A 12,022-nucleotide genomic window follows, 5' to 3' on the forward strand; every position below is an offset into this window, starting at 1 on the left:
ACTCGGTCTCGTAATTAAAACATTCTCTATGCTCCCGCAGTGATACCATTTTGCAACTTACTTAACAAATTGGTATAAATATTTAAAGGTTCATAATTATGTTATACGTATAATAAAAACTACAAAAGATTTATATACTTTAAATGTTAGATTAAATGACTATGTTTTGATTTATTTCAGTACTGATTGCAATTGTTATTAAAATATAAAAATATTGACAAACTTTTAACATATAAAATTTAATAGTCTTGATTATATCTAAATTGTTTATAATTATCAGATTATTTTTTTATTTATTAAAATAAATAATTTTTTAATATCATAAGATTTCATAACACATTTATCTGAATATTTAACCACATGATATAGAATCTGCGTTGCACGGACGTTGATAACAACCATAGAGTATTATGGCTTCATAATTATACAAAACGACGCTATCACCAATTGCAAATATTGTGTTTATAAATTAAAGTTTTTAGATGTTTTGAGGGAAACTGCATTGGAATAAGAACGCAAACATAAAATGCATTCATCAATAATAGACGATTTAACTCGGGAGCACTTAGCATTGGAAGCTGCAAAGTGTTTAAGTAGGTTATTTTAAATTTCGAAGGTTTTTGTTCTTTCGTTGCTTAGTCCTTGACAGATTGTTTTATGTATATTTTATTTCAGAAAACATTTCAGTAAATACTCTAAACGCTAGTACATTTCAAAAAGAATTATTGGAATTAAACTTGTCAATAATAACTTACATAGAAGAGAGCAAGATTCGTCTAAGAGATTTTCGCTTACAATTGGCTAATCAAGCTAACAGTTCTAACAAAGTTGTAGAAATTTTGTCTGATAAATGTAAGTAACATATACAATATTCTTTACAAAGTCAGTTAAGTTTTGATTGATGTAATTTAAGATATACGGCAATTAGTTGCATTGAAAATGTACAAGATATGTGTAGTCTTCTAAAACAACAAGGCCATTAAATTATATCATAGACAGCTATTAATATTTATTTAATATTCAAATTGATATCAAAAACACTTGAGTTATAGTGGAAGAAGTAAGCCTCTTATAATGATTTTACATCTAATTAACAGAATAACCATGTCAAATTCACCTGCAACACCAAGAAAACAGAATAAAATCAGGCGTTTATCTCCTACACCAATTAAAGAAGATAATAACAACACCAATTCAAAATATTCTAAGAGACAAAATGCAAGACTCTTCATCTCATGGTACAAGCAAATGATTGATGAAGATCGTCAAAACTTAGCTCTGTACCTTGCTGATGATATTGTATTAGAATGGTTCGGACGGACAATTAAAACCAGGAAAAAAGTTACTGCTTATCTAAGATATGATATGCAATGTTCAAGACATGATTTCAGAACTGTGGATAGCATAGAATGGATACCAACAAGGCATGAATCATCATTAAGGTTTGTATGAAGTGTGTTATAAATTTGCTTTTTTAATCTTCTTCATTAATAAATCACAAACCATTTGAATTTTGTTTTCTTTCAATGTATTTACCACCTTTATTTTTCATAAATAGCATAGCCAATTTAACAGGCCTAGTTTTAATGTGATATTATGTACAGACACTCAGTAGCTATGAATATTACATCATTTATTTGAATACAATTTGTAGCCATTACTTATTAATAATAACAATAAAATTTTAAGCTTATAATATTACAAAGCAGCTTGATGTCATAAGCTGTGTAGGATGTTATGTTTTACCAATTAAACCTTTATTATATACTTTAAACATCCATTACATATTTTCAGAAGAGAGGATGTGTTACTCGCTAATCCACTTAGTTCCCCTGAAATGTGTGAAAAAATAACAGAAAAACAGGCCAAAAAACGATTATTAAGATCCAACTGTAACAGTCCAGAATGGGCTGAAAACTGTGGACCTGATAGTGAACTTAAGTGCACAGAAAGAAAAAAACAAAAAATGAAGAGTCACTTGCAATTGCTAAGTAATGGTAATAAAGTTAATGTAAAGTTAAGCAATGGGAAGAAAGAGTGTTTGCCTTCTGAAGAGCATCTGGATATTAGTAATAAGGGAGATTATGCCCTCTGTAAACGAGCTGTCAAAAGGAAGTGCCTTACAATGACTCCTCCTAGCTTGGAGTTGGGTCAGGGTGATTGCCTGCCATCCACTAGTGGTACAGACTCTGACAGATCACATGAAACTTTAAATGCACAGTTACCAAGGCTTGCTGTTGAATGCAATGGTTACATTGAGTTTACAAGGACTAGAAATAATCGTAGTTCAGACTCTGTGAAATGGGAGAGAAAGTGTAAGGTTCAGATATCATATTCAGAAGACCTTCTTAATGTGGGGGAATATATAATTTGGAATATCAGATATCATGACGAGAGTAAATGTAGACGCAACCTTTTAGCTGCATTTGAAGAAGTGGCTAGAGAGGAAGAATTGAAGAAGAAGTAATACTAGAAATTTCTTTGTAAATATTTTATTTGAAAAATGGACTATACTTGTAGTTTAGATGGCAAAATACATGATCCCAGTAAGTGATTAGGAATTAACATATTTTTTTACTATTCTATACAACTTTTTTCTTCTTAACTCAATATATTGTTCTCTGATTATAGAAATAATTTTATAGCAATTGTTTATAAATTTTTTGTTGTAAGAGTTTACTTCTTATAATTTACTGTTTTGTTTTAGTTAAGCATGTAAGAAACTTTAGTTTAAATATTCATGTCTGTAAATTCTCTGTTGCATACATTGATTTGAGTAGTCTGATGCCCATGTGATAACTCCTGTAGTTTAGAAAAGGATAAATTAGTTATAAAATTTCTTAGATATATATTTGTAATTATTTTTTATTGTTATGACAATATGGTACCTCTAGGTATTATGAAATTTATAGTAAAACTATACTATTTATAGTGATAGGTTTAATGTGAAAATTAAGGTATATTTTTATGCATGTTGCTGTAAGTTACTGCAGTGTAATTATTAATAGTGATTTCAATTAGTCAATTTCAACTTAGCAGATTCAATTACTTACTGATTGATTGTTTATGATTCTAATCTTAATTATTAAGTTCTTACAAATAATAATATCTGCACAGTTGTCTGCAAGAAAAAGTAGATACAAATAACCAAAATAATAACGAAAACAATTACTTAATTTATCTAAATGGGACATACCATGTATCTTAAACTGTTTTCAGATAGACTTTGAAATAAATATATTTTTGATTTAACAAATTGCAACCTATTCTTATAATAAAATGCAATATTCATATCGTGGATGACTTAATAATTATTAAAACAATTGCTATACCACCGATGAAATTCAGAAGACTAATAGATATTATAATAACATCACATGTTAAGGATAATTACCTCGATGAAAGTGTTGAATACATTAAAATTACATGTATTTTCTCAATATAATAAATTTGAGATCTAGTAAAAAGCAAACATAGCAGGTATATGTTTGTAAAGAATAACTCGGATTTAGTTGTAGGTGGGACCATATTTTGAGCAATAATGAATTTATGATTGACTTTAATTTTTGCGTTCACAAAAATTTGATGCTATGGTTTTAGGTGATGAATTCAAATTAAATGTTATGAACTTTGTTTTATTAATAATGTGCATGTGTGGGTTTTTTCTCAAAATATAAGGAGACTTAATGGCCACTATTCCAGTCACAAATAAATTATCTCTTGATAGTTATTATTGTCACATTTTATTTAACTTAGTTCAATATTTGTATTTGAAGTGCTTTGAATTTTCATTTTCTCAATTATTAAAATTTATGTAAGATTTCTTTATAATGTTGTTAATGATTAAGTATTTTAAGTTCATTTTGTTATAAAAACGTTACTTAAGAAGTAATAAAGATGGTGAATTTTTGTTTTATTATGCTTGAGATGTATAAGACGAATAAACATACCTAAAAATGTGCTTTCTTTCATTTATATCCACCATCGCACTTATCATTTAAACTTATTCTGTATCTTGTACTTGAACAAACTAGAGCTAGCTTTTACTTTTTTTCTTTGAGTATAGATGCTGTTTTATGGATTCAAAGGGTTAAAGGTAGCAGTTTAAGCAGACAGTTACTTAAGCATCGGCAAATGATTTCAGTAGTTTTGATGGTGCCATATTTTTTATTAAAATATTAATGTTAAAGTTGAAGTAAACTGTAAAGAAAATACAACTGCTTGTGTTCTGCACACAGTAGTAGTTTGTCATCTCACTTTCACAACCATATTTACCTTCCCACTCGCCCACTTTTATTATAGATTTTTTTCAAACAATGGTGTTTTTTATAATAAGCTACCTCCTTAACTTAAGGTCAATATGAATTCTATATTGATTTGATCACATAAAATACTGTGAACAAACAACATGCTCCTTCCGTTTTTTGGAAAGTAAATTGTGCACTATGATATCACATCTGTGCTGAACTTCGGGCGTTGCTTTAGTTACTGTTGTATGATTTTATTATCACTGTTCATCTATTATTCCGGTGTTCAAAAGTTTTTCAGCTTCAGTACTATAATGATATACAAATTCTCATATTATAAACAATTTATTAAACATGCTAGTTAATTTGGAGTAAATCTGATTTTAACAAATTATGAAAATATTTTTTTATTTTCCAGAAATGATTATTGGTATTCAGCAAAAAAAAACAAGTATATTCTCTTCCAGATTGTTATGTGGCACCATCATGGCAATATATCTTATAATTACTCTATATACTAAATACACAACTTCATTTAACAGCCAATATTGTAGTTCTGAATGTATACATACATGAGTGTGACCCAAAAATATAGATTTGATGAGTATTTGCCCTCTCACAATAATAACACAAAGTACATTGTATCAATTTTCATTCAAGATTTTCTGTTAATTTGTGATGCTTTATACTAAGAAAAATAATCAATCACAAAAATTTATAAGGACTAATAATATTATATTAATCTAAGAAAAAATTATAACTAGGAAAATTAACACAAAACCATTTTAAATAAGGCAGAATGATAAACAAGACATTACAAAACTTATATATACTACTTTTGTAACAATAATTACACATTATTAAAAATCATTTTTTGGTTGTCATGATCCTGTTATGTTTTTTTTGTAATATAATAATGTGTACTTACATTGCAGACAGATTGGTTAAATTAAAACAATTTTTGCTCTTTCATCTGTGTATCCAACATATTTTTGTTTTACAGAATACAAAAGTATTTATGTGCTGCATTTTCCAGGCAGGAAAGTAGACATCTTATCTCATTGGTTACTTTAGGCTGTGTTACCATAAGTGGTGATCTATACATTATTGCATTATGTACGGTAAAATGCATCTCTTATTACAAATTACAAAAACCGAAAAACAAAAGTTATAAAATTTATACAGTACCATAGATACAAAACAATCTAATAATTCAAGGCAATCTTTTCCAAGCAACTTTTGTCAATAATCAATCTATATTGTTGCCTAAGATAATTAACACATGTGTCATTTCTTCAAACAAGAAAAACTGTTACTTATGCACATCCTTGCAAAAATAGCTATTTGCTAAGGCATTCAGATTTTTGCAATTGTCATCACACACTAAAATCACCTTATTTGCTTACAAAAGAGCAATTGAAAAAACGCTGTATTAACTCTGCCTGGTAATTATGGCATAGACATACAAGATGATCAATTAAAGGTATATATCCAATCATCACCTATATCCATCAGCTATGTAGGAGAGTAAATTTCAGTAGTTATAATTATAGTATGATGAAATAATTATTTTGCAATTTTTTTCAAATAATAACAAACATCAATTAAAATAATAATTTATAGCAATAAAATATAGGACAAACATTAAAGATTTTACATTTTCCTTTACTGAATTGTATATATAGTAAAACACAAGGGAAGGTTTGCTTTAAGAATATAACATTCAGTCATCTCAAAATTTTTTGTATTAATTTTTCTTAAAAATTACAAAGGATAATGAATTTTATAATACTTAATAATACAAATATATGATGTTATGTGTAATGTTATAAACAAGTGTAGCACCTCAAGGTTGTCCATTTATCATTCACATTGTACTTTCAAACACTAAAAGTTTACAGTAGTGAATATAACAATTTCCATGAAAATAAAAATATTCATGAAATCTTAAATTTAAATATGGAATTTCGACAAGTTAGATTCACATTCTCATTGTGTAACAAACTCTTGTTTACTGATATTATCTTACAGCTCTGAAACTACAGGTAAATTTCTTCAATCCTGTGGGTCAAAATCATTACCATCATTCAAAGCATTAGGATCTTCTAATTCCTCTTTAGCATTGTTTTCTAAAACCGGCTCATTAATAGGATTGTGAGCATTAAGAGCCGGACTTAATTTAGGTGGTTGAGCTGCTGGGGTTACTTTGGAAGAAACTGATGGATTAGGAGCACTTTTAGTTGTCAAAGCAGATTTTAGTTTAAGTATTTCTTTTTCTAACTCGTCAATTTTTCCTTTACTCTCTGCCAATTCAGCCGTAAGTGAATTTTTTTTCAATCTTAATGTTTCTAAGGTAGCCGATTTGCTTACCTGAACATTTTTTAAAATTTGAAGTTCCGTTTTACAGAATTCTAGATCGACTAACGTGTGATTAGCTTGTGTCTCACTTTTTGAGACTTTGTTCGCGTATTCGGATATTTGATTAGTGAGTTTTACTTTTTCTTTTTCTAAGTCATTCATTTTTGTGTTGTATCCATCTCTTTGTTCTAGGAGAGTCAGAGATTCTTCCATACAAGACGTCTGTGCTTTAGAACATTCTTGTAATTGTGCACTTATTTCACCGACTCTATTTTGTAATTCCGTCTCCATACTCCAGCTATTGAAAAGTGAAAGGGTGAGTAAAATGCACACCGCAAACACGATGTACATTGGCCAACGACGCATGTTTTCTATTCCCATATTAAAATAAACACAAAATGGAGCAATGTTATGTTACACTATAAAGTATTTTAAGAACGCAATCTTACAATATAAGTTTCTTCATGAATTAAATTGACGCTTAACCATAGCGTATGACTGTCAACTGGCATTTACGTCAAACGGTAAACAATAAGCATGTATTATTAAGTCTTATCAATAATATTTCGATTACAATCAAATGTTTATTTTGATTGTTCTTTCTTTCAAAAAAAAAAACCATCAATAACCTAATAATTATGTAAATATTAACGTAGTAGTTTTTTTTAAATAATTGGAACTTAGCATTAAAATTAAAGAATAATAAAAATCGAGAAATTAAAATGTCGTAAACATATTTGGTTACTAATACTTTCAATATTTTTTATTTTAATATCTTGATCGTACATATTATTTATTTTACGATATGCTTTGTCAAGACTTCAAATTTAAATTTTACTAAATTAGCACAACTGTATAAGCCTGAGTTGAGCCCTCCAGATCGCTTCACAATCTGAATATCGTACGGACTGAGAATCAAAGTCAAATTCTTTTCACAAAAGCATCTATTCATTATAGAAGCCTTTCCCACGAGATCCATGTACTGTGGGCCTTTCTAACCCGAGAAAACGAAAAAAAATCTATATAACGAATCTTGTCCAGACTTTAGCTTATTCTCTTAATTAGAAGTCCAGACCAGTGCTTCTAGTGGTTCATATTAGCGGTTTGCCACCTATGAACCAAGAAAACTGTAAACGCTGTTAATACAAACAGTTATCATTTTTTGTTAAGAAAAATTTTATTAACCAACGCAATTTCAAACTGGCAAGGAGTACATTTGGTCACGTGATCTGTCTGTATACCATAGGCTAAAATCCTTCATCGACTTCTTTGGTTTATAGCCACGAGGTTTTTAGCAATATTTCAATTTATTAGCGGAATAACAAACGGATACTTCGAATTCTTTTATAAAAATGCCTCCCAGCAATCCATTGCCGCCGAAAGAAAATGCACTTTTCAAACGAATTTTGGTAAGTCCCGGTGTAAACATACAATTTTGTTCGACTGGCTTGTCATTCTTGGTTTTTAATTCGATATAAAAAATAATGCATTTAAATGAAACGAGAAAACGTTTATTAACTTTGGATATCTTTAACAATATATTACAATGTTGTTATCGATTTATTTATTTACTTGTTATCTAAATAAATATAATAAAACTACAGTCGGCCTTGCACTATTTGGGTGCATCTAATAATAAATATAGGTTAACTATTTGTTATAATTATAAAATTTACTTTCCAGAGATGCTATGAACATAAGCAATATAAAAATGGGTTAAAATTCGCGAAACAAATATTATCCAATCCAAAATTTGCTGAGCATGGTGGTGAGTGTTTATTATTTTTGAGATACGCGATGGGCTACTAAAAAGATCAATCTATTTGGTTTTGATATAAATTTATTACTGAATTATTGTTTACATTGTAGAAACGTTAGCAATGAAAGGGTTGACTTTGAATTGCCTCGGTCGCAAAGAAGAAGCATATGATTACGTGCGTCGTGGTCTGCGCAACGATTTAAAATCACCCGTGTGCTGGCATGTCTACGGGCTTCTTCAGCGTTCAGACAAGAAGTACGACGAAGCTATCAAATGTTACCGAAATGCACTAAAGTGGGAGAAGGAGAATATTCAAATTCTTCGTGACTTATCATTACTTCAAATTCAAATGAGAGATCTAGAGGGATATAAAGTAAGTAGATGTTAACAAACAGTAGGTAGCACCATATAGTTTATAGGTGAAATTTTACAACAAAAATGATGTGTTAAATATGTGTTTGTGAATCTGTGGTTTTAATGAACAAAAAGATTAAAGGTGGTAATTACTACATCCAGGGATATGTACAAAAATTACTGGGAATAAAAAAGCAGGAAGAACTGCTTACTTTGAAATTTTGCTGAGAGGTGGCAGTCATTAGACCATCCTGATTCTTAATTTTTTTGATATTTAAACATGGGGGTCTGGGATGCATATCAGTGATTTGAACAGGGACATTACCTCAGTGTGAAGATTGGTGTAGGTCTGATGTCAGTGAAATGACTTGATACTACATAGGAAAAGAAGATATTAGGTTTGTGGTTAAAATTAAACCAAAACTTTGATTATAAGCTTTACTGAAGTTATTAATTTATTAAGTTAAAATAACTCTGGTCATTTATACTTTCTTATATGGATTGTTCAATATTCTGAGTTAGGTATAGAACGTAAATTGCTTCTTACTGTGATGGATTACAGACAATTAAAATAATTGGCTTAACAATGAATGCATAACCTTGACAGTGATATAAATTATTGATTGCATTGCAAAATACCATTACATCTAGTTTTGTAGCCTTCTCGCGATTGAATTTAAGTAAATATGTAGTATTGGTCAAAGTATTTTCTATTTCACACAATCTGAGCTGTGTTGTGAGGCCATAAAAATAATGTAATGTTTGTGATATGCTGAGCCATATTGTACTGGCAACTGAATGTAGGTACAGGGTTGCCTTTCTTTACTCCCTTAGTGAAACTGATATCTGTTCCTCAAACGAAAGAGTCTTTATTTTCTTATTGCCTAGATTTGGTAGCCGTAATACTACCACACATCCTAAAGTTTTAAATATATGAGAAAGACAATTACATTTTACATTAAGTTTGGATACATTTGACTATGATCTAAATTAAATATTAGAACATGATTATCTGTCTACAGTATTTGAAAATCTACCTCACATTAGAATTGTGGTTAGATTTCCCTGCTAGTGGTTTTAATTGCAACTGTGCTCATGTTTCAGGAGAGTATTTCTGAATGCTAACTTTATTGCAAGCATGAACTGTTTTTATGATGTACATAAAAATATGTTTATCTTGTAGACACTAAAATTTGCATTAAAATACCATGTCATAGGTGTCTAGTATATAAGTCTAATATTATAAATATTAAGCTTTGCAAATAAAATTTTAATTTTGTTTCAATTCAATATATATACAATATGTATATATACAGTACAAATAGTATTCCAAATTTAAAATGATTTGATGCATTGATTTTTTTTTAATATTTGGATATATTGTATTACCTTTTTTACATTTTAATAAATAGTATATATAAATTTAGTGCAGAGTTAATTAATCGAGTGAAGCACTGAAAACTGTTGGCTTCATCATTTGTTTATATAGGAGAATCCCTTAATATTGGATTTAGGTTATTAGAATGAAGGGAATAGCCAGTATTACCAGTTTATTATATATTTTCAGTAATTGGTGGAGTTATGGCTGGTTGTACATATGTATTGGCTGTACATATTTTTTAGTTAACAATTGTTATCTTAATGGACAATGTATATAGTTTTCAATTTGATATTTAAGTGTGTTAATTACATATTTACATTAATGTTTATATTATCATTATTTTTTTAAAATACATTGTTTAATATATCTTTAGTAAATTGTGTTATTATAATTTATTTCAGGACACAAGATATCAATTGTTTATGCTGAGACCTACACAGAGAGCATCATGGATTGGTTTTGCAATGAGTTACCATCTCCTCGGTGACTATGAGATGGCCAATAGCATTCTTGATGCTTTCCGCACCAATCAGATGAAGGGACCATATGACTATGAGCATTCTGAATTGTTATTGTATCAGAATATGGTGTTGGCAGAGTCAGGGCAATATGACCGGGCATTACAGCACTTACAGAAGTTCCAAAGTCAAATTCTTGATAAACTATCTATTAAGGAGACCTCTGGGGAATATTATTTGAAACTTAGGAGGTTAGTAGAACTTTTATTGTAATAGATATTGTTTTTCTTTTACTCCATAAAAGATATTTGTAAGCCAATATGTTTTTTTCATTGTTTGGTTAAGCATAAACAGCCGGAGAGATCGAGATTGTCATTCTGATACTAAGACAAGATCAAGTAATCATTAGTTCTTTTTAGTACCTTGCAGCTACAGTTAAGCCTGTATGTCATGTCATGAGTTAATTGAGAAAGATGTCCTTCCCCTGAAGATTGTTGCCACCATGTCCTCCTCATTCTCTGCTCCACTGTTGATTAGTTCACAGAAACTCATAAGCACATTGTGACCAACAGTCCCTAAACAAATATCTTCTTACCCTTTTTGTGCCCTGGCCCATCTTAGCCATACTAAAATTCTAACAACCCCCAAATTTAACATACATTATTATATAAAAGCAAAAGGGTTAAACTCTTTTGAATTGGTGTGAACTCCATGTTGAGAAACGAAGCCTTAAACAGTCTCATCTATTTGCCATAACTTGGGATTAATACTGATATTTATTATTGTTACCAAGAGTAACTTAGCGCAAGTTGTATTATTACTCAATGGCTGGATAGAAGCTATCACACAAATTCACAACCTGAACTTCTAACACTGCTGAACTGCCGAAATATGTGTTTCAAAGTCATGTTAATATTATGATTTTAATTGTTTTTACTATGCAGTTAAGAGAGGTTATTTTTTTTTGCCTTATCTGCTGTTTACATTCCTGTCTATCAAAATTTTAGCCATGTCATTAATTTTTTTGTTTTAAGTAAAAGTTCTGTGAAGCAATGATATATTTGTAATACAATATATTAAATTTATAGAACTGTTGATAAATGGTTGGGGTTTGGTATGTCAGTGGTTAATATAATTTAGCTCTCTTGATAATAGTGTTGATATATGATAGTAGGTGGACATTATGTTATGGTTAGATTTATATCTATAAGAGTGTAATACACACTGTTGCAATTTCAAGGTTCCGAGATGCAGAAGGTGTTTACGAAGATTTATTAAAAAGAAACCCCGAGAATGTTATGTATTACCAAAAGTTAATTGAAGCTAAACAGCTTAGTGATCCTGATAAAAAGGTGGCCTTCTTTGATATATATAAGTGAGTAATCTACGAAAATAATCTCTACTATGTTTTATTTTATGTCTAGTTGTAATAAATGTTTACAATCTGTGAATTATGATCAATATC

At 29.5% G+C, this 12,022-nt stretch overlaps 3 protein-coding genes across 3 annotated transcripts in view; 2 read left to right on the plus strand and 1 right to left on the minus strand.

The window, feature by feature from the left end:
• The first annotated feature begins 415 nt into the window (after nt 1-415).
• Nucleotides 416-3,922, plus strand: LOC137923716 (uncharacterized). Its single transcript, XM_068766965.1, has 4 exons — nt 416-593; nt 676-852; nt 1,098-1,442; nt 1,795-3,922. The coding sequence occupies exons 3-4, from the start codon at nt 1,105-1,107 to the stop codon at nt 2,465-2,467; spliced, it is 1,011 nt and encodes a 336-aa protein (XP_068623066.1). The 5' UTR covers nt 416-593; nt 676-852; nt 1,098-1,104; the 3' UTR covers nt 2,468-3,922.
• Nucleotides 3,285-7,116, minus strand: LOC137923718 (uncharacterized). Its single transcript, XM_068766966.1, has one exon. The coding sequence runs from the start codon at nt 6,984-6,986 to the stop codon at nt 6,303-6,305; it is 684 nt and encodes a 227-aa protein (XP_068623067.1). The 5' UTR covers nt 6,987-7,116; the 3' UTR covers nt 3,285-6,302.
• A 723-nt stretch (nt 7,117-7,839) lies between these two features.
• Nucleotides 7,840-12,022, plus strand: part of Naa15-16 (N-alpha-acetyltransferase 15/16) — a 108,424-nt gene continuing 104,241 nt past the window's right edge. The window contains exons 1-5 of the mRNA XM_068767151.1: nt 7,840-8,014; nt 8,289-8,373; nt 8,475-8,737; nt 10,501-10,808; nt 11,798-11,932. Coding sequence (XP_068623252.1) covers nt 7,958-8,014; nt 8,289-8,373; nt 8,475-8,737; nt 10,501-10,808; nt 11,798-11,932 — 848 coding nt within the window. The 5' untranslated portion in view covers nt 7,840-7,957. The remainder of the gene's footprint in view (nt 8,015-8,288; nt 8,374-8,474; nt 8,738-10,500; nt 10,809-11,797; nt 11,933-12,022) is intronic.

This window comes from Battus philenor, unplaced genomic scaffold (assembly GCF_028537555.1).
Source record: "Battus philenor isolate CCGP_79_NKW_IND1 unplaced genomic scaffold, ilBatPhil1.0.hap1 SCAF_22, whole genome shotgun sequence".
Taxonomy (NCBI): Eukaryota; Metazoa; Arthropoda; class Insecta; order Lepidoptera; family Papilionidae; genus Battus; species Battus philenor.

Coding starts and splice junctions, on each gene's coding strand:
- LOC137923716 (XM_068766965.1), top strand. CDS start 1,105: ATGTCAAATTCACCTGCAACACCAAGAAAACAGAATAAAATCAGGCGT. Junction 1,443..1,794: donor AGGCATGAATCATCATTAAG/GTTTGTATGAAG, acceptor ACATATTTTCAG/AAGAGAGGATGTGTTACTCG.
- LOC137923718 (XM_068766966.1), bottom strand. CDS start 6,986: ATGGGAATAGAAAACATGCGTCGTTGGCCAATGTACATCGTGTTTGCG.